Raw genomic sequence first — 22,305 nt, forward strand, 5'->3', positions numbered from 1 at the left:
TCATAGCTTCAAAAAGAAATAATCAGCTAAAGAAAATTTTGTATCATTCTGAAGGGAAATTAGTCCAGAAATAGAGGAGAAGATAAGGTATTTATAAACTAGATTCTACAGCTGCTTAAGATGTAGAAAGCTGCAAGAGACAGTTGTTCCCACTCTACTGACAAGAGAAAGCTGTATGGTCTGCAAAATCGTATGTTTGATCCCACCAGAGAGCTGAAGTTGCAAGGCCACTGGATCAACTGAAGTCCGAAGTATGAGAAAACCCCCTAAAGAAGGCCAGACACATAAACCAATTTGTGTTTGGCAGGTAATGGAAGGAAAATATGGCAGCCATAAATGTTGCTTGAAGAAAATCACTGAGGTTTTCATCACTTCTTACAGACCAAGTGTCAACTATTGTGACAGCTTAGAAACTCTGCGAGTCCCAGATACGTAGCACGTTTTTGCCCATTTGCCAGGCCTTTTCCTCCCACATTCCCTGAGTTCTGACAAGAAACGTGTGGCAGGGAAGGAGGATGTCCTGAGCTTGCCTCAGTGGTGTAGGCTTTCAGGTCACGATTGGCAACCACCAGAGTACAGGCACGAAACCTGGTGGCTTCTCTCACATGAAACAGAAGGCACCTGCCACTGACGTTGGAGGAAGGAACCCTTCCTACCCTTGGTCCCAGCTATAGGCCAGCTGCTGAGGTGGGGTTAGACACACATGCTGTCTATACCGGACAAGCGGAAGAGACTTGCTCTTGCCCAAGATTTCCCGTCACTGAAAGGTAGCGTTCCACCTCCCCAAGGGGATGTCACAGGAACACCAGGACTCAGGCACCCATGGCCTGGGGTTCGGTACTCATTCAATGCAATCAGTAACTTGAGATGGTTTCGTTCCACCCCCACCCCCCACCCCACAGGTAAAAGAAAAGTTTCTTAAAAGCTCTAATCCTTACAAACTTGAGACGGTTTCAATCAATCACGTGAGTGGGTTGCGGATCCTTTCCTTTAATGAGGAAAACCCATGATGTGGGGACAAAGTTCTCATGTTCAGAAGAGATTGGCCTCGTCCTTAAGGAAATCGTGTTGATTGGGATTTCTCTTAACCTCCTTTAGTTGTGTTCACCATGATTAAAATCGAGAGCGGCACCCCTTCCCCGCCGCCCGCCCCGACTGCCGGCTCTTCTCCTTCCTCCGCCGCCACGTGCTCTCCGTCCGAGTCCCGCGCGCGCCCATCCCGGACCCGCGGCAGCTGCAGCTCTCGCCGCTGAAGGGGCTCAGCCTGGTCGGCGCGGAGAACACGCCCCCGGCCCCGCACGGGCCCCGCGTCCTGGCCCGCAGGACCGCGAGAAGGGGCTTCCAGGAGCCCGCGGGGCCGAAAACCAGAGCAGCCGCCCGCGGCGTGGAGGAGGAGCCGCTGCTGAGGGAGAACCCGCGCCGCCCTGTCCTGTTCCCCGTCGAGTACCAGGATACCTGGCAGATGGATGAGAAGGCGGAGGCCTCCCGGACCGCCGAGGAGATGGACCTGTCCCAGGACACTCGGCACTGGGAATCCCTGAAGCCCGAGGAGAGATACTTTATGTCCCACGTTCTGGCTTTCTTTGCAGCAAGTGATGGCATAGTAAATGAAAACCTGGTGGAGCGATTTAGCCAAGAAGGTCAGATGACAGACGCCGGCTGTTTCTATGGCTTCCAAATTGCCGTGGAAAACATACATTCTGAAATGTGTAGTCTCCTTATTGACATTTACATAAAAGATCCCAAAGGAATTTCTCTTCAATGCCATTGAAACGATGCTTGCGTCAAGAAGAAGGCAGATTGGGCCTTGCGCTGCACTGGGGACAAAGAGGCTACCTATGGTGAACGCATGTAGCCTTTGCTGCGGTGGAAGGCATCTCCTTTTCTGGTTCTTTTGCATCCATATTCTGGCTCAAGAAACGCGGACTGATGCCTGGCCTCACGTTTTCTAATGAACTTATTAGCAGAGATGAGGGTTTACACTGCGATTTTGCTTGTCTGATGTTCAAACACCTAGTACACAAACCATCAGAGGAGAGAGTAAGAGAAATAATTATCAATGCTGTTCGGATGGAACAAGAGTTCCTCACTGAGGCCTTGCCTGGGAAGCTCATTGGGATGAATTGCACTCTAATGAAGCAATACATTGAGTTTGTGGCAGACAGACTTATGCTGGCACTGGGTTTTAGCAAGGTTTTCAGAGTAGAGAATCCATTTGACTTTATGGAGAATATTTCACTGGAAGGAAAGACTAACTTCTTTGAGAAGAGAGTAGGCGAGTAGCAGACGACGGAAGTGATGTCAAGTCCAACAGATAATTCTTTTACCTTGGATGCTGACTTCTAAATGAACTGAAGATGTGCCTTTATTTTGCTGATTTTTTTGTCCATCTCATGAAAATGTCAGCTTAAGTGTTATCAACTAGCTACACCGTGCATTGTCCATAACACTCATTAACAGCATCTTTGAAAGTGTAGCTACCTCACAACCAGTCCTGTGCATTTATAATGCTGGTGCTATCACCTTTTGCTAGCAGGCTGGCTCGCTGTGATTTACCATAGCAGTGACAGTGGCAGTCTTCTTGGCTTTAAAGTGAGGGGTGACCTTCTAGTCAGCTTGACACAGCAGGATTAAACATTTCATTTAACCAGCAATGCCAGTTGAAAGATGCAGCCTCACTGCTTCAATGCAGATTTTAATGTTTACTTAAATAGAAAACCGGCACTTCACAAACGTTGTTTGTACTCCAAAGATGATAATAGCTTGATTGATTTGGTTTCTACACCAAATACAAAGCATTCTCCTGACCACTAACGGGAGCCAATTCACAATTCACTAAGGGGCTAAAGTCAGTTCAACTTGTATAGACTCAGCATGTAACTTCTACCTTTTAATTTCATGAATTAACATACTCATTAACCAACTTTAAAGTCAATACTGTATATAGCTAGATATTAGTCTGTTGATGCCAGATACAAGATGGGTTGTGTGTTTCTCCTATGGCTTGGATAGTGTTCTGGGATTCTCTGCCCCATCTGAGAGTGCTGTGGGATCAAAAAATCTCTCAGGGCAAGGAGCTTTTTAAGTTAAATCCCTAGAAATTTAGGCATGATCTGGGCCTTCGTATGGGTGAGAAGCCGTTTCATTTTATTTCTTGCTGTATTTTCCCCAACTTCTAGTTGATAAGATTCTTGAAGAGTTTTCATATGTGGGAGCTAAGGTAGTATTGTAAAATTTCAAGTCATCCTTAAACAAATGACCCACCTAAGATCTGGCTCCTGTTAAGCGGCAAAATAGTTGTTTATTCTAGTTTTGTTTGTATGTAAGTAGGCTGTGTGAGTTAATTCATTTATATTTACATATTTTTTTAAAATTAGAAATTTTTAAATTATGTACGTCTTTTAGATTTTGCCTGTCGTTCATACTTTGAAATAATTGCCAGTTTCTTATTCTAGCATTGTGTAAATCTGACCATCATCTAGGGGAATCTTAAATTTCAGTAGGAAACCATGAGTTATAAATATGGTTTCCATTCAAATATTCATTTCAGAAGGAAACAAATATTCTTAAATAGGGCTACTTTGAATTAATCTGCCTTTATGTTTGAGAGAAAAGAAAATCTGTCTTTATGTTTAGGAGAAGCCATGAGTTATTAATACAGTTTCCATTCAAATATTAATTTCAAAAGGAAACAAACAAATATTCTTAATAGGGCTACTTTGAATTAATCTGCCTTTAGGTTTGGGAGAAAAAAGCTGAGATATTGCTTGAAAGATGATGCCAGTTCAATGTTGACCTTTTGGCCCCATTTGTTAATCGTATTCACTATTTGAACATTGTTGTGTTCTGTTGTTAGTTTTCATCATTTATTGTATAGTCAATTTTTAAATCTCTGTATACCTTTTCGTGGCTTTTAAGTTATTGTTACCTAAAGTTAATGAATCCCGATTAAAATAAAATTCAAAAATTGAGAGATGTTCCCTTGGATTAAGTGGTAATAATAATAATATTAAAAAAGGGGTGTGAATTTCTATTGGTTTTTTATCCCTAGCCTGTATCACTGCTGGACCTTCATGTGTGTACTTGAAAACAAAACATGTACAAAGATCACACTGGTTTGAAGATTTTAGTGGTGACAGTGACCAAATCAGTTATTAGTACTGTATCCAGAAACCAATCTTGGAAATATGAAATTATGCTCTTTTCAAATAGCTTAAAAGAAGGCCCCATGTGGTGGCTGATGCCTGTAATCCCAGTATTTTGTGAGGCTACGGCGGGCAGATCACCTGAGGCCAGGAGTTTGATACCAGCCTGGCCAACACGGCCAAACCCTGTCTCTACTAAAAATACAAAAATTAGCTGGACGTATTAGCATGCCTGTAATCCCAGCTACTCAGGAGGCTGAGGCAGGAGAATCACTTGAACCTGGGAGGTGGGGGTAGAGGTTGCAGTGAGCTGAGATTCTGCCACTGCACTCCAACCTGGGCAACAGAGGGAGACGCTGTGTCAAAATGAAGAAATAAATAACATAGCTGAAAAAAACTACTGTGTGTTTATTCTCACCTTTCCTTATTTTCTTGGATGCTCTTTAAAGAAAAGAAAATTATCCTCATACTAAATTTCCAAAACGATTCTTTGCATTTATCATTTTGTTTAATGATGGAGAGAAAAGTTAATTGTCTTATTTGATAAGTTTGGCATAGGTCTTGCCACATTTTTGATGCTTTTGTTCACGGTTCTGTCATTAGAATGCTAGCAACTAGGTACGTGCAAGGAGTAACCTAACCACGTTCCTGCAATGGTGACCGCTTCCTGCCACCCAGGTTCCCACCGTGGCACCTTCCTGCAGGTGGTTTCCATCCCTTATTGACGGCCTGAGAACTTGGCTCTATGAAAGGCCCCACGCCATTTGTCTGGCATGAGTCATGGCAACGTTTCTTTTCATCATTTGGGGGATGGGACGGGGATACACAGGTTTGCAAGTGACTAGGACCCAAGTCAGGCCCCTGTGGAACCCCTCAGAGTTTAGTGACAAGTAGCCTCCTTCCCCGACTCCCCCTGCAGGACAGTTGTTTGCAAGACAAGGCCTGGAGAAGGCCAGGGTGCCCAAAGCCACAAAAATGTCCAGGGAGGAGTCCCGGCTGGAGATGCCTTGGCTCATCTGCCAGTGCCCTTCCAGGGCACACAGGGCAGGGACTCTGGGGATCTGGCCAAGAGACTGAGCAAGAGAACCAGGGAGGTTATGCAGCAGGCTTCTGCACAGCAAGCAGACAGTCCTCTTGGAGCCACAGCCCCAAGTCGGGTCCTCCACCTCCTCTTCCTGAGGACCCTTCACTGCAGCGATTCTTCTACTGGAACCACAAGGTGACAGCACATAGATGTCACTGTCCGCATCTGGCCAACCATGTGCAGCTGCCAGTGCCCAAGGCAGCCTCCCTCCCTACCGAGACCTGAACTCAGGACCTTACCTTAAGGAGAAGATGTCCTGTTCTTTCTTTCCCATCAGAACTGCCTAGCCCAGACCCTATCTCTGTCTGGTGACCAGGACAGTCCCATTCCCTGTCTCCCAGGTTGGGCAGTACAGATTCTCCTAAGCTCCCTGCCCCTGTGAGTCCCCAACAGTCTCATGTGGCTCCAGCTCACATAGGAATATCCGTGGCCCATATTTCCAGAAACTCTTTTCCTCCCATGCTGAGCCCATCCTCTGCTGCATGTTCCCCTCACAGGGCAGACACTGTTTTCGTCACATCCTCGGTTTGCCCGCCCACGCCCCAGACTGACCTTTCTTTTTCATAACTGCCTCTCCCTCTTTGGACAGTGTCTTTCCGGTACTGACCATGAAGACGACCCGCCCTCCCCTGCTCACGGAGTGTCTGACCTGAGCTGGGCTGTCATATCCAGTACTTACGTGGAATAGGAGAAGACAGGCAGGGGGGCCAAAGAGTACAGACACCTCTGAAGCTCATCCACTTGAGAGAGAGTCCCGGAAGATACTGGTCCTTCATTCCTGCTCTGTATATCCAATGTGACTGAACTCTGAATAAAATGTACAAGTTATAATAATGTAGTAATTGACTACATTACTTGGGGGTGGTGGCGATGAGCAAGTATGTGAAGGAGAGATGGGGCCTAAACTCAGAAAGCAAAGAGGAATAATAGCTACTTAGAGATAAGGCGCTAAATAATTCCTTATATATGATGAAACTCTGGGAGCACGCATGGGGACTGCTGTTTTACTAAACAAATTTTGAAGTATACATAACATTGATGAAGTATCCTAAATAAAAAAAATTTTTTGCCATATATTTTTGTGTATATATTTACATACACGTGTATTTCCTTTCATTGTATTTTGAATATAAATTTGTGTACAGTCATGTTAATCCCTCTTTTCATTTAAGGATTTGAGTTTGATGTCACGCATAAAATGTGTCCCCACTGTATGACTACAGAAATGTTGGCCAAAGGAGGTTCAGAGGAACTGGTGGGCAAGTACTACCGAGTTTGGGCCGGAAGATGGAGAAAAAGACTTCTGACTAAATATTAAAAATGACTTGTTCTATCGTCTTTCCACAGTAATTTGGGCAGAAATTAGCAAAATCGGAAATGTACAGATACCTTGATCTGGCAATTCCATTTCCAGGTGTCTGCGGAGAAGTAGACGGGGACGCACGACAGATCTATGTGTCGGTCTGATCCCTGCCGCTGTGTCTGTAATAATACACATTGGAGCACTTCCATGGCCATCAGGTAGAGAAGGTTTGAAGAATGATCCACTTGCATCAAGAAGGGTGTTTAAAAGATCAAAGCCTGATGGAAATGCTGGAGGCAACGGCGCTGATAGGGGCTCGTGTGTATTGAACAACGACTATGTGACAGGCATTGGGCTCGCGCTTTTCCTGCACAGCTCATTTAAACGTTGGGCAACCTGAGTATTCTGGTTTAGTGCATTTGACATATAGAAATGGAGGCACAGAAAATTAATGTGTTTCACTTCAAACCCTGGCAGATTAGGTTTCTCCCCCAGAGTCTGTGGCTTCACCAGAGGTGTGACTCGGGTTCCGTCATTCTCCATTTTAGGAATTTCCAGTGTTCCAAATATGAGCAGCTGAGAAAACAAACTGAAAACCCTAAACACCAGGATAAGTAAGGGAAGATGTTTGTTGTGGGGAGATTAAAAATGGACTTTTTTTGCCCCAAGCAACAAAGAGGCACATTGGAAAATAGACAAGAGACAAGAAGTTTTTGTTTGTTTGCTTGTTCATATAAGAAGGAGTTTCACCATAATGGCCAGGCTGGTCTTGAACTCCTGACCTCAGGTGATCCACCCACCTCAGCTTCCCAAAGTGCTAGGATTACAGGCGTGAGCCACTGCGCCTGGCCTGAAGAGAAGTTTTAAGATATATTTGGTCCAAGGAAGAGACTCTTCAGATGGAAGGTCATGTCAGCTAGAAACATTCATGTGACTGATGGGCTCGAACCACCGACGTTTCAGTCAACATCGGACAGCACTACCCTAGTGGTCCAGAGACACTGCTTGTGAAACAATGAAAGCTGCTTCTCAAGTGTGTCACTCATCATTGTCAGATATTGTCATTTAGTAGCACAGGGAAGTATTCTGTTGCCAGCCTCGAGTACCTGTAACTCTTCTGTTTTGTTGAAACTTCCTCCCCTCCCCACCACCAGCCTCTTTAGAAGACTGGGAGCTCTGCAAACATCCAGGCCAAGAGTCCTGTCCTTGTGCATGTTTGGACATTGATCCAGGCCTAATCTGTGGGAGACTCCTCCACGCACATTCCAGGTGCCCAGGTGACGGTGGCAGTCTCTAGGTCTGGGGTCATCCGCTTTCCCATTCCTAGCCCACCTCACCCACCATGAAGCCTGGTCAGGGTTGCCAGAGACTCCAGTGAGGAGGTTGCTGATATTTGTGTGTGTTTGCCAAAAACCAACAAGAAACCTGCTCTGTGCCCATCTGGCTGATCCCTCCCCCTTTCTAGCCAAGGGCTTCATGAGCCAGGGCTCTTGGGTTTGCTCACAAGGCAGCCCCTCACCTAGTAGACACTGGTTCATTATGTATATGTACATGTATATGTATATGTGTATGTATATGATCCTCAGGTTGTATTCCTTAAATATATATAAATATATAGAATTCCTTAAATATATTTTAATAAAAATTAGATAAAACAGTACTTTACCATAGCATTAGAAAATATAAACTATATAGCAAAGATGTGAAAGCCAGCCAGGCTCAGCTTCAAATCCCAGCAACTTGGAAGGCTGTGGCAGGAGGGTCACTTGAGCTCAGAAATTTAAAACTAGCCTGGGCAACATAGTGAGACTTCATCTCTACTGAAAACTATAAACCAGGCGTCCCCAAACTTTTTACACAGAGGGCCAGTTCACTGTCCCTCAGACCGTCGGAGGGCCACCACATACTGTGCTCCTCTCACTGACCACCAATGAAAGAGGTGTCCCTTCCTGAAGTGCAGCGGGGGACCAGATAAATGGCCTAGGGGGCTGCATGTGGCCTGCCGGCCGTGGTTTGGGGACACTTGCTATAAACATTATCCAGGTGTGGCAGTGTGGGCCTGCAGCCCCAGGTGCTCAGTGGATGAGGCCCTAGGATCTCATGGGCCTGAGAATTCCCTGCTGCAGTGAGCTGTGACTGTGCCCCTGTACTCCAGCCTGAGAGAGTGAGATTCTGTCTAAAATCGAATGGAAAAAAAAAAAAAAAGTGAAAGCCTGTATATGGAAGACTAGCAGGTATTGCTGAGAGCATTTAAAGATCTTTGGAATAAAGGATGTTCCTTCTTGCATTTCAAGATAGCTATTGTTCTGGGGGCACACTTGCTATTTCTTAGGAATATGAAGTTCTTCCAAACCATTCCTATAAAAAGGACCATTTTGAGAAAGTTGTATTGAATCTGTGGATTGCTTTGAGTTGTATTTTTCTTAACCATGTTACATCTTTTAACACATGGACACAAGATATCTTTCCACTTACTTAGGTCTTCTTTAATCTCCTTGAGCAATGTTCACAGAACTGGAAAAAAAACAACTTGAACTTCATATGGAACCAGAAAAGAGCATGTATAGCCATGACAATCCTAAGAAAAAAGAACAAAGCTGGAGGCATCACACTACCTGACTTCAAACTATACTACAGGGCTACAATAATCAAACAGCATGGTACTGGTACCAAAACAGAGATATAGACCAACAGAACCGAACAGAGGCCTCAGAAATAATGTCACACATCTACAACCATCTGATCTTTGACAAACCTGACAAAAACAAGCAATGGGGAAAGGATTCCCTGTTTCATAAATGGTGTTGGGGAAACTGGCTAGCCATGTGCAGAAAGCTGAAACTGGACTCCTTCCTTACACTTTAGACAAAAATTAAGTCCAGATAAATGAAAGATTTAAACGTAAGACCTAACACCATAAAAACCCATGAAGAAAACCTAGGAAATACCATGCAGGACATAGGCATAGGCAATGACTTCATGACTCAAACACCAAAAGCATTGGAAACAAAAGGCAAAATAGACAAAATAGATCTAATTAAACCTAAGAGCTTCTGCACAGCAAAAGAAACAATCATTAGAGTGAACCAGAACCCAACAAAATGCAAAAAACATTTTGCAAGTTACCCATCTCACAAAAAACTAATCATCAGAATCCATAAAGAACCAAAACAAATATACGAGAGAAAAAGCAACCCCATCAAAGAGTAGGCGAAGGCTATGAACAGACACTTTTCAAAAGATGACATTCAGGTGGACAAGAAACATAAGAAAAAATGCTCAGCATCACTGGTCATTAGAAAAATGCAAATCAAAATCACATTCAGATACCATCTCACGCCATTTAGAATGGTGATCATTAAAATATCAGGAGACAACAGATGCTGGAGAGGATGTGGAGAAATAGGAATTCTTTTACCCTGTTGATGGGAATATAAATTACTTCAATCATTGTGGAAGGCAGTGTGGCGATTCCTCAAGGATCTAGAAATGGAAATACCATTTGACCCAGCAATCCCATTACCGGGTATATACCCAAAGGATTATAAATGCTTCTATTATAAAGACACATGCACACGTATGATCATTGTGGCACTGTTTACAATAGCAAAGACTTACAACCAACCCAAATGCCCATCGATAACACAGTGGATAAAGAAAAAGTCGCACATATACACCAGGGAGTACTATGTAGCCATAAAAAAGGATGAGTTCATGTCCTTTGCAGGGACATGGATAAAGCTGGAAACCATCATTCTCAGCAAACTGAAACAAGAACAGAAAACCAAACACCACACGTTTTCACTCATAAGAGAATGTTGAACAATGAGAACACAAGGACACAGGAGGGGAACATCACGAACTGAGGTCTGTTGAGGGTTGGGGGCGAGGGAGGGATAGCAGGGCATGGGGAGATTGAGAAAAAATAGCATTAGGACAAATACCTAATGTAAGTGATGGAGGGATGGAGGCAGCCAACCACCATGGCGTGTGTAGACCTATGAAACAATCGTGCAAGATCTGCACGTGCACCCCAGGACTTAAAGTCAAATAAAGAAAAAATGAAAAGAAAAAGAAGATACACCCTGGGATGCGGTTTGTTCCCAGGAATTTGAAATATTTAAACAATGGTTCAACGATCACTTGACAGTTACACTATAAACAGGAATAAGATACACAGAGTTCAACATCATTACTTTGAGAAGATAAATTTTAATGTCATTTTCAATCTTTAAAATCTTTGGTTTTATTTTGAGAAAAAATCGTCAATCTTAAAAAGATCACTGCAAAAATAAAGGATTATAATCCATTTGCTTTTTCATATAAGAAACTTGGAAATATGCTCATATGAATGTCAACAGTCAACAGTCAATGTAGTGTGGCATATTAAGAACTGACGTTCATATAATAGGTAAGTTTAGAGAGATTACATTTCATGAGGAAATGTTTTATGAATTTTAATGGGGTATGTTTATTTAAATCTAATTTTTTATTCTGTTTTGGGAAATAGTCGTCTGTTTCTTTTAGTGTATTCTCCTTCCCATCCACATATGTGGAATCTACCTATATTCTGCTCTTTTGAAATAGTTTAAAAGACTCAAAGAGAATGGCCTGGGCTTTGCATATCCTTAGTCTGACAGACATTTCCCTGGCTGCTCATTTAAATAGATATTAGCAGCTAAATAAGTAAACTACGTATCTTGTCAGTCAGAAATTAACAAAGGCTTCAAAATCAGTGAATTCTCTGTTTTGCTATGGCCTTATGTGCTGACAGTCTTATCTTAAGAGAAAAACTTTTAATAGTATAGATTAACATTAACTTTGGCCAAAATGAAAATGCAGGCAGGGAATTTTTTTCCAACAACAGAAACTAGGAAAAGCAAAGATAGAGTAAAAATGGAAAATTTCCAGTATAGAGATATAAATATAGTAATTGACACCTCCAGGGATGATTAATGAATAAAATGGTTAGGGGATGATCATTTGAACACTGGATATTAATACTTTTAAAAATGATTTTTTCCAATTACTTCAGTATCAATAAGGTGTCTCTGAAAGGTACAGAACTGGTATCACAATCATGGTGATAGAAAAATGGTGGAACAGTCCTAGTACCACAATCATGGTGGTAGACAAATGGTGGAACAGTCCTGGTACCATGATCATGGTGGCAGACAAATGGTGGAACAGTCCTGGTACCACGATCATGGTGATAGACAAATGGTAGAACAGCCCTGGTATCACAATCATGGTGGTAGACAAATGGTGGAACAGTCCTGGTACCATGATCATGGTGCTAGACAAATGGTGGAACAGTCCTGGTACCATGATCATAGATAGACAAATGGTGGAACAGTCCTGGTATCACGATCATGGTGGTAGACAAATGGTGCAATAGGCCTGGTACCACGATCATGGTGATAGACAAATGGTGGAACAGTCCTGGTATCACAGTCATAGTGGCATACAAATGGTGGAACAGTCCTGGCATCACAGTAACGGTGACAGACAAATGGTGGAACAGTCCTGGTATCACGATAATGGTGATAGACAAATGGTGGAACAGTTCTGGTATCACAGTCATGGTGGTAGACAAATAGTGGAACAGTCCTGGTATCACAGTCATGGTGATAGACAAATGGTGGAACAGTCCTGGTATCACAGTCATGGTGATAGACAAATGGTGGAACAGTCCTGGTATCACAGTAATGGTGGTAGACAAATAGTGGAACAGTCCTGGTATCACAGTAATGGTGATAGACAAATGGTGGAACAGTCCTGGTATCACAGTAATGGTGGTAGACAAATGGTGGAACAGTCCTGGTATCACAGTAATGGTGGTAGACAAATGGTGGAACAGTCCTGGTATCACAGTAATGGTGATAGACAAATGGTGGAACAGTCCTGGTATCACGATCATGGTGGTAGACAAATGGTGGAACAGTCCTGGTATCACAGTAATGGTGGTAGACAAATAGTGGAACAGTCCTGGTACCACAATCATGGTGATAGACAAATGGTGGAACAGTCCTGGCATCACGATCATTGTGGTAGACCGATGGTGGAAGAGTCCTGGTATCACGATCATGGTGATAGACAAATGGTGGAACAGTCCTCGTATAAAGATCATGCTGACAGACAAATGGTGGAACAGTACTGGTATCAGTATCATGGTGATAGACCAATAAAACAGTCCAGGTATCACGATCATGGTGATAGACAAATGGTAGAACAGTCCTGGTATCACAGTAATGGCAGTAGACAAATGGTGGAACAGTCCTGGTATCACAGTAATGGTGATAGACAAATGTTGGAACAGTCCTGGTGTCATGATCATGGTGATAGACAAATGGTGGAACAGTCCTGGTATCACGATCATGGTGATAGACAAATGGTGGAACAGTCCTGCTACCACGATCATGGTGGTAGACAAATGGTAAAACAGTCCTGGTACCATGATCATGGTGATAGACAAATGGTGAAAGAGTCCTGGTACCACGATCATGGTGATAGACAAATGGTGGAACAGTCCTGATACCACGATCATGGTGATAGACAAATGGTGGAACAGTCCTGGTACCACGATCATGGTGGTAGACAAATGGTGGAACAGTCCTGATATCACAATTATGGTGATAGACAAATGATGGAACAGTCCTGGTGTCACAGTAGTGGTGATAGACAAATGGTGAAAAGTCGTCGTATCACAGTCATGGTGGTAGACAAATGGTGGAACAGTCCTGGTACCACAATCATGGTGATAGACAAATGGTGGAACAGTCCTGGTACCATAATCATGGTGATAGACAAATGGTGGAACAGTCTTGGTATCACGATCATGGTGGTAGACAAATGGTGGAAGAGTTCTGGTATCACGATCATGGTGATAGGGATATGGTGGAACAGTCCTGGTACCATGATCATGGTGATAGACAAATGGTGGAACAGTCCTGGTCTCAGGATGATGGTGGTTTACAAATGGTGGAATAGTCCTGGAATCACAAGCATTGTGGTAGGCAAATGGTGGAACAGTCCTGGTATGACGATCATGGTGATAGACAAATGGCGGAACACTCCTGGTATCACAGTAATGGTGATAGACAAATGGTGGAACAGTCCTGGTATCACGATCATGGTGATAGACAAATGGTGGAACAATCCTGGTATCACGATCATGGTGATAGACAAATCGAACAGTCCAGGTATCACGATCATGGTGGGAGACACAAAGGACCTTCTCTGCCTGCAGATGGCTGAGGTAGCATTGACCCTGCAGTGTTCCCGCAAAAACACTTAGGCTGAAGTTAATCATGAGGACATTTTCAGACAACTTCAGAGTATAAACCATCGACGCAGACAGCTGACCTGTCTACAAACAAGCCCATGTCACCACCATCAATGACAACAACAAAAAGGTGAGGAGACACTTTGGGTTCAAAAGAACTAAAGAAATGGAGCTACATTATCTTTCGACTCTTTTTCAACCCCAAATGTCTCTTCTCTTTCAGTTGTGTGATCTGTGGTGACATGGGCTGTCTGAAGGAGACAGGTCAGTCGTGCTGCTCACTGGTCTACATTCTGAAGTTGTCTGGAGATTACTTCAGGCTATGAAACTCATGCTAAGTGTTTTCAGCAAGAACATGGCATTGTTCACAATCTGCACTGGCAGAGTCCCAGGTGACGTGTTGTCTTAGTGTGGGAATGTGACCCCTATCCGGGAGACCAGGTGGAGTCTTATCACCGTCATAGTAAGAAACCTACTGTCCATGTCCAAAGTCAAGCGAACATGCTCTTCTACAAATAAAAAAGAGCATATGTGTAAGCCTGGCAGGTGTAAAAAAACTCAGGATAGGCTGGATACATGGAATCCAATATATCCAGTGAGTACCGGAAGACTTCAGGCTCTTCTGCTTCCACCAGCTCCATGATGAGCCTAGAAAAGGGAAAAAACAAAACAAAACAAACAAACAAAGAATAAGTCAAGGAAAATAAGACACCACAGAGCCCCAACTAGATTTCATGGGGAGCACAAGAAAGTGGTTACTAAAAAAATAAAAATAGATCCCTTAATGACGTAACAAATTATTGCCCTATGTTGGGATGGGCAAGAGTAGGGTAAAAAAGAATGAAAGAGAGAGAGAGAGAGAGAGAGAGAGAGAGAGAGAGAGAGAGAGTAAGCTCAGCTAACCGCCCAGGTGACACACTCATGAGGGAGGAAAAGGACACTCTGAGTGAGTACCCTCAGGACACACAGCGGACACTGACCATAAAAACAAGTATGGTCAAACTACGGCAGTTAGTACATGATAAGGGGAGGAAGAAATGGAAACCTGAATATCTACTGCAACGAAAACCAACAGCAATGTTAGTAGGAATAGTTCAGGCTTCGTTGAAACCATGGTATCGATATTGTCAGCCCACTCCCTTCTCCCTGGACCTGGCATCTCCAGGTGTCTGCTCAAAGTTACCTGGGGCATGGTGGGTCTTGGTCTTCTTCCTCTTCTTGCTTATTTTAATCTCTGCAATAAATTCAGACAGGGACAGACAAAATAAGCCAATTCCCCTACACCCATAACAGTCCACTGTCTAATCCCTACATACGGACCTCAGGCTCCTCAGCATGAGAACAGGATAATGTGAGAGACAGACTTCAGGAGGTCCCAAGGCCAATCATGATAGAGATTCCTTGGTTTGTGTCTCAGAACCAATGGTGAAGTGTCCCTATTCTGGTAGACCATTAACCTTTGATCCCAAGTGTGTACAAACAGTTACACCAAGTTTGTACAAACAGGGAAGAACCTCCCAGACATGCTTGGGGAACAAAACTCATGAGGAACTTGGTAGCTGGAAAGACACATTGAATTCAGATTGACAGACAACTTGTGGGCATGCACTGCATAGCTTGGTGTGAGTGTGCAAAACCTGCCTTGCGTTTCAATGTCCTGACAGTCGGTCCAGGGTGCGACGGGCATGGCCTGAGACTAGAGAGAGAGCAAAGCTCACTGACCCACCCCATGTACGTGCCTCAGACTGAATCCAGAGTGACTGAAATCTACACTGATGTACAGGGTCAGCCCACAGAGATGACAACTCTCAGCCCGGACAGGGGAGCAAAGCCCAAAGACTATGGGGTCTATCTGGGACACAAAATGGAGCTTTACCGCCTTCACAATGGAGTACTCACTGTCTATGTCACAAGCCAAGTCGACTTGCTGCTCCTCTAATGAGTGCAAGTTGCTCCTGTAAGGCTCATTGAAGGCAGATGTGCCAAGAGGAACTGAGAGAGTCGAATAACCTTCATCCCAGGACTCCTGGGGGGCTTCTTCCTCCACAGACTCCTGCAGATTCCTCATGAGCCAGGCAGGACAGGGTGACAGAAGATTAAACCAACAGAGATTAGACAACAGAGTCTCCCAGCTGATCTGATGGAAGTCAGAATGAAGTGGTCCCAGAAAGCAAAGGAATTTTTCCTTCAAGAGAAAAAAAAAAAACAACTATCCTTCTAAATGCAGGGCGGAGGGTGACTACCCTGGGGACAGATCACAAATGAGCAGCAGGTGCTCAGTGCATTTGCCACAGATGAGCCACTGCAGGACACCCAGACTAATAAGGGGCTTCAACTACCTCGCATCAGTTGTGTTCAATTTTACATGTGGCATTCAAGTGAACAGAGCTCTTGAGGCATTTCAGACACCCAGATTTTGGGTACTAAGGACCTCCATTTTCCACTACGTTGATATCACATGTATATTTCTTGAATTTCTTCTATTCACAAATCCTAGCAAACATGCCAAAAGAAATACACAGAGAGCATACAAGTGTCTCTCAATGGATTCAAACACATGGGAGAGAACAGGTGTAACCAACAAATCCCTGTGGGCTGACGTCACCTGGCTCACAGATTGTAGACTCCTATCTTGGGAGGACAAAGAAATTAAAACTTATAAAAGTGCCAAAATTCACGCACAACATTGTCAATAAGGACAATTTGTAGCTGGGTGAACGGAAAAAAGACTTCCAGTCATCACTTCCTCGGTTTCCCTAAATCTGCAGTCTCCAGGTGTCACTACTGAACACACAGCTCAAAACCCCACAGCATTACCTGTGGGGTACGGGCCCTTTTTCTTCCTCTTCCTCATCATCACTTTGACTTTCTGTAAACAAATTCAGAAAAGCAGGTCACGTGAAGAACATCACACTTCACGTGTGACCAAATCAGTGTTAAGCCACAGCACGAGCACAGAATTGTTCCCAGGGAAAGAATACAAATTCTGACAGGAAGATTCTAAGGTGGTCTAGATGAAGCCTGGTGAGTAGACGAGCCTGCTTTCCAGATGCCCGGGCTAAAATCTCCCTGTACAGGTACACCATAATGCCGTATTCTCTCCGCGAGTCTATGCAAAGTTAAACCAAATTTTTTCCCAGAAAGTCTCCAAAAATTAGTCAAACTATTTTCGGGGAGTGTTGCTACAACACTGACGTATCTCACCAGGTAGCAAGGTCATTGAATGGTCACAGGCATCTAGACATGAAACCGGACAATATGTAAACTCTAAAAACACCTACTCGAAAAAGAATCTGCGAGCTTTGCGCAGTGGCAGTATCCTAGCCAATGAGTTTTATCTGAGATGAGATTATTGCTCATTGAAAACTTTCCCTGATACCCCGCCGTGAAGACAGGCAACAGAGTCGGCATTGACCATTACTGACAGTCTCTAGGGAGAAGGAATAAAAAAAAGACAAAACAAAAAAAAAACAAAAAAGAATCTGCGGGCCGGGCACGGTGGCTCACGCCTGGAATTCCAGCACTCTGAAAGGCCGAGGTGAGCACTTCACGAGGTCAGGAGATCGGGACCATCCCGGCTGACACGGTGAAAGCCCGTCTCTACTAAAAATACAAAGAAATTAGCTGGGCACGGTGGCACGCGCCTACAGTCTCAGCAACTCGGGAGGCTGAGGCAGAACAATCGTCTGAACCCGGGAGGCAGAGGTTGCAGTCACCTGAGATCGAGCAACTGAACTCCAGCCTGAATGACAGCGGGAAACTCCATCTCAAAAAAAAAAAAAAAATCCTTGATTTGAAAGGACAAGGTGGGTCAAAAATTGGAGGTCTGGAGTTCAAAACCAGCCTGGCCAATATGGTGAAACCTCGTCTCCACTAAAAATACAAAAATTAGCCAGGTGTGGTGGTGGGCACCTGTGGTCCCAGCTACTCAGGAGGCAGAGGCAGGAGAATCACTGGAGTCCGTGAAGCCGAGATTGCAGTAAGCCAAGAGGGTGCCACTGCACTCCAGCCTGGGTGACAAAAAAAGACTCCAACTCAACAACAGCAAACAACACGTGATGCTACCAAGAAAAATCGCACCGGCCATTGCACTGATGGGGCGGACAGCCGGGGTGAGCCTTGCTTTACGGAAACATACCAGCAAGGTAAAGGGCAAATGTTTTCATCCTGGTTTCCAGGTGACTGTGCAGCTAAGCAAGCTGACTTAAAAGAGATCAAGACTGAAGCGCGGAGCAGTGAAACCTGGGGAACGATATCCCCCAATAAACAGGCAAGGCTCCCAGTTTCCTTAAAAAGAAATGGAAACTCCATGAACATCGTTCAGGGACAGATGACATCATTACAGGTGATGAGAGATACTGACTCAAAGCTAGGACACCTGACAGACACCTACTGGACACCTCCTGCACTCAGGTGACCATGACTTTGTCACACTGGCCTGGGGTCTGGTAACTTGATACTTGGGCCTGGGAGACAAACGCATGGCACGAGCTGAGGAAGAGATAAAAATTCCCTGATCATCTGTGTTTACTATCCCATCACACATTTTTATTCAAACCCATCCGTGTGTATAGAGCCCATCTTCCGAGGTGATCTTCCCCAGCCTAGACAGAGGTACCAAAAACAAGGAATGTAGAGGTCACCTGAAAGAATGATCAGAGCATCCTCCACTCCATCATGAGATGACGGACTCCCTGCCACCAGTGCAGAGTCCACGTTGTCTTCCTCAAACGTGATTTCATCGGTGTCTCCGTGAGGCTGGCTGGAGTCAGTCGGGCCGTAGCTACTTGAACGAGTGATGGCACATTCCTCCAGTGAGTCTTCAGGGACTCGCTGGACATCAACCTTTGGCACCTCCCCGATGAGCCTGACGGTATAGAGGTGACAAAACGTTAAACAAAGGGGGATTGGACCCCACGAAGTCCTGGCTGGTTTTCACAGGAGGAATAAGACGGGGGTCTCAGAAGGCAAATGGGAGGTTCCCTTTGAGAGGAAACAGGCAATCCTCCTCTCTGCCACCGAGCATGGCTGCCATGGGAACCGGAGAGAAAGGGAGCAGCTGGTATTCATCACACGGGGCAGAAAGGAGCTGAGGAGAACAGAGACTCAGTTATCCCTGCAGAATTCAGACACGGCACTCGGCACATACAAAGAACCACAACAGCTGCCACGCCCTGTGTCTCAGTTGGGTTCAACTGAACGTATTGTGGCCAAGGGAGCGGAGGCTTTCTGCCCACGGTAGACACCAGAGAGGGTGAGATTCTAGAACTTTCCCATACTTTACCACCCACTACTTGCCCCTGATTATTCAGCATTACCTGGGGGCACGTGACTCCTGTAGTATCTCAGCCTCTGCGACATCAACATCTTCATCCTCATCTGCGTCATTTTCTGCAAGTATAGATGTGTTCGTTCAGATATTTCCCACTTCACACTCTGCAAGCACAGTCAGCCCAATGTGCACAGGGACACGAACGTCCGTGTGTGGGTCCCTGATCTACTGAAAGCTCTCATGATTTCTCTTTCACAAGAGAACCCTGGCACGGTTTCCTGATCCACCGGGCAAAGCATTTCTGATCCGGAGGCTCACCGTCAAGAGGAGGCCAAATGTTGAAAAGACCTTCTGCTCCCACATCACTGGAGGCTCGTGGGGCCTCTCTCTGGACTTTGGCAGCTGTCTCCCCCATCCTGACACAGATCTGATGCCCAGGGACACGCTCGCCTTCCTGTCACAGTTCACATTTACAACCCGTTTCTTTCCCTTAGGAGAAGACAAACAAACTTGGCCCACAATTCTCTGCACATCAGGTGACTTCACGGGCCCTCCCAGTGGCTTCTGCTATGTTATTCTGGGACGTTCTCTCCACAGGGAGTGCTCCGGTCTGAACCGCTTCCTAACACCCAATGCCCGCACATCAAGCGCTGTCTCCAACACCACACAGCGAGGGGCTGCATCTCATCTGGATAAGCGGTCCTAAGTGATCGCACATTTGAATGCTTCAGACGCTGCAAGGCATCTGCCTTTGCAGATGGAGAGAGAGAAATTTGCCTGACTTTGCAGATGAAGAGACAGAAAGTCAGGAAGGAGAAATCAATTGCTCACCGACAGTAACTAAAGACACTGCTGAAGATACAGCCTGGGAACCTTCATTCTTAATCCAGACCTCTTTCCACTCCAACAACCGCCCTCCTGTCGCAGCCTCCTTTCTGTCCTCTGCAACTGGACAGATGCCGCCTCTTGTTCCAAAGACCACCTCCCATCACATTATGGACGGAGCAGAGTCCTCTTTAAGCTCCCACGGCGGCTACCGTGTACTATCACCGGAGTTCCCCCAGGCCCCCAGAACAGAGTCTTCCCTGCTGGACCTCAGCGGAAACGTCAACTGAATGGCAGTTCACGAGCCTCAGCCATTTAGACCCACAGCCTAGATGCTACGTGTCTGCAGGATCTTCTGTGCTACAGAGAGGATTCCTGTCAACATGATTTAGCCTCTTGCTGAGAAAAACAGGTGGTTCTGTGCCTGTGCCGGGAATCCATAGCTGAGATTTTACCCTGAGTCCCACACCCGCCATACTGCAGACGTGGAAAGGTGGCTACATACTCTGGCCTCTCTCTCATCCATTTTTAACAAAATGTTAAAATAAAAAGTTATATTTGCCTAGAGGTATGGGGAAAATGAAATACATTCTCATGAAGAGAGCGTTCAGTTTCTCAGACAAAACACAGAACACTCTTCAGTACACTCGTGATGGTCAACCTATAGAACTTACCTTCCGTCTTCAGCCGGCAGCCCAGGTCGCAGGCCGCCTGGCTCATAAGAAGTTTATTTTGCTTGTCTTCATATTTCTGGTCCTCCTCATGATCTTTTCCATCTTCTGTAAACAAATTCAGAAAAGCAGGTCACGTGAAGAACATCACACTTTACATGTGACCGAATCAGTGTTAAGTCACAGCACAAGCACAGAATTGTTCCCAGGGCAAGAATACAAATTCTGACAGGAAGATTCCAGGGTGCCCTAGATGAAGCCTGGTGAGTAAATGAGCCTGCTTTCCAGATGCCCGGGCTAAAATCTCCCTGTACAGGTACACCATAATGCCGTATTCTCTCTGCGAGTCTATGCAAAGTTAAACCAAATTTTTTCCCAGAAAGTCTCCAAAAATTAGTCAAACTATTTTCGGGGAGTGTTGCTACAACACTGACGTATCTCACCAGGTAGCAAGGTCACTGAATGGTCACAGGCATCTAGACATGAAACCGGACAATATGTAAACTCTAACAACACCTGCTCGAAAAAGAATCTGCGAGCTTTGTGCAGTGGCAGTATCCTAGCCAATGAGTTTTATCTGAGATGAGATTATTGCGCATTGAAAACTTTCCCCGATACCCCGCCGTGAAGACAGGCAATAGAGTCGGCATTGACCCTTTCTGACAGTCTCTAGGGAGAAGGAATAAAAAAAAGACAAAACAAAAACAAACAAAAAAGAATCTGCGGGCCGGGTACGGTGGCTCACGCCGGGAATCCCAGCACTCTGAAAGGCCGAGGTGAGCACTTCACGAGCTCAGGAGATCGGGACCATCCCGGCTGACACGGTGAAAGCCTGTCTCTACTAAAAATACAAAGATATTAGCTGGGCACGGTGGCACGCGCCTACAGTCTCAGCAACTCGGGAGGCTGAGGCAGAACAATCGTCTGAACCCGGGAGGCAGAGGTTGCAATCACCTGAGATCGAGCAACTGAACTCCAGCCTGAATGACAGCGGGAAACTCCATCTCAAAAAAAAAAAAAAAAAAAAAAATCCTTGATTTGAAAGGACAAGGTGGGTCATAAACTGGAGGTCTGGAGTTCAAAACCAGCCTGGCCAATATGGTGAAACCTCGTCTCCACTAAAAATACAAAAATTAGCCAGGTGTGGTGGTGGGCACCTGTGGTCCCAGCTACTCAGGAGGCAGAGGCAGGAGAATCACTGGAGTCCGTGAAGCGGAGATTGCAGTAAGCCAAGAGGGTGCCACTGCACTCCAGCCTGGGTGACAAAAAGAGACTCCAACTCAACAACAGCAAACAACACGTGATGCTACCAAGAAAAATCGCACCGGCCATTGCACTGATGGGGCGGAGAGCCGGGGTGAGCCTTGCTTTACGGAAACATACCAGCAAGGTAAAGGGCAAATATTTTCATCCTGGTTTCAAGGTGACTGTGCAGCTAAGCAAGTTGACTTAAAAGAGATCAAGACTGAAGCGCGGAGCAGTGAAACCTGGGGAACGATATCCCCCAATAAACAGGCAAGGCTCCCAGTTTCCTTAAAAAGAAATGGAAACTCCATGAACATCGTTCAGGGACAGATGACATCATTACAGGTGATGAGAGATACCGACTCAAAGCTAGGACACCTGACAGACACCTACTGGACACCTCCTGCACTCAGGTGACCATGACTTTGTCACACTGGCCTGGGGTCTGGTAACTTGATACTTGGGCCTGAGAGAC

The 22,305-nt window shown here is 45.1% G+C and overlaps 2 protein-coding genes, 2 non-coding genes and 1 pseudogene across 4 annotated transcripts in view; 3 read left to right on the top strand and 2 right to left on the bottom strand.

Moving 5' to 3' along the window:
* The first annotated feature begins 1,462 nt into the window (after positions 1-1,462).
* Positions 1,463-2,420, top strand: LOC120360148 (ribonucleoside-diphosphate reductase subunit M2 pseudogene; annotated as a pseudogene).
* Positions 2,421-11,190: 8,770 nt separating this feature from the next.
* On the bottom strand, positions 11,191-18,852 carry LOC141580514 (NBPF family member NBPF15-like). Its single transcript, XM_074381579.1, has 6 exons — positions 18,837-18,852; positions 18,461-18,745; positions 16,635-16,686; positions 15,717-15,880; positions 15,001-15,051; positions 11,191-14,465 (listed from the first exon to the last, which is right to left on the bottom strand). Exons 1-6 carry the CDS (start codon positions 18,850-18,852, stop codon positions 14,290-14,292), a joined length of 744 nt encoding a protein of 247 aa, XP_074237680.1. The 3' UTR covers positions 11,191-14,289.
* LOC120363107 (U4 spliceosomal RNA) lies at positions 17,116-17,256 on the top strand. Its single transcript, XR_005578800.2, has one exon. It is a non-coding gene; the product is annotated as a U4 spliceosomal RNA (small nuclear RNA).
* Positions 18,853-19,056: 204 nt separating the features above from the next.
* Positions 19,057-22,305, bottom strand: part of LOC141580607 (uncharacterized) — a 34,829-nt gene continuing 31,580 nt past the window's right edge. Inside the window, exons 9-10 of the mRNA XM_074382497.1 lie at positions 20,589-20,693; positions 19,057-19,208 (exon numbers count right to left, since the gene is read on the bottom strand). Coding sequence (XP_074238598.1) covers positions 19,132-19,208; positions 20,589-20,693 — 182 coding nt within the window. The 3' untranslated portion in view covers positions 19,057-19,131. The remainder of the gene's footprint in view (positions 19,209-20,588; positions 20,694-22,305) is intronic.
* LOC141580748 (U4 spliceosomal RNA) lies at positions 21,123-21,263 on the top strand. The gene has a single exon (XR_012513041.1). It is a non-coding gene; the product is annotated as a U4 spliceosomal RNA (small nuclear RNA).

The sequence above is a fragment of the Saimiri boliviensis genome, chromosome 12, assembly GCF_048565385.1.
Source record: "Saimiri boliviensis isolate mSaiBol1 chromosome 12, mSaiBol1.pri, whole genome shotgun sequence".
Taxonomy (NCBI): domain Eukaryota; kingdom Metazoa; phylum Chordata; class Mammalia; order Primates; family Cebidae; genus Saimiri; species Saimiri boliviensis.

What these genes read in the sequence shown, in the direction of transcription:
- LOC141580514 (XM_074381579.1), bottom strand. An exon ending in TGCTCTGATCATTCTTTCAG is followed by an intron (nt 16,687 to 18,460) that starts GTGACCTCTACA and finishes ATTTGTTTACAG; the next exon opens with AAAGTCAAAGTGATGATGAG. An exon ending in CAAGACCCACCATGCCCCAG is followed by an intron (nt 14,466 to 15,000) that starts GTAACTTTGAGC and finishes TCCCTTTTCTAG; the next exon opens with GCTCATCATGGAGCTGGTGG.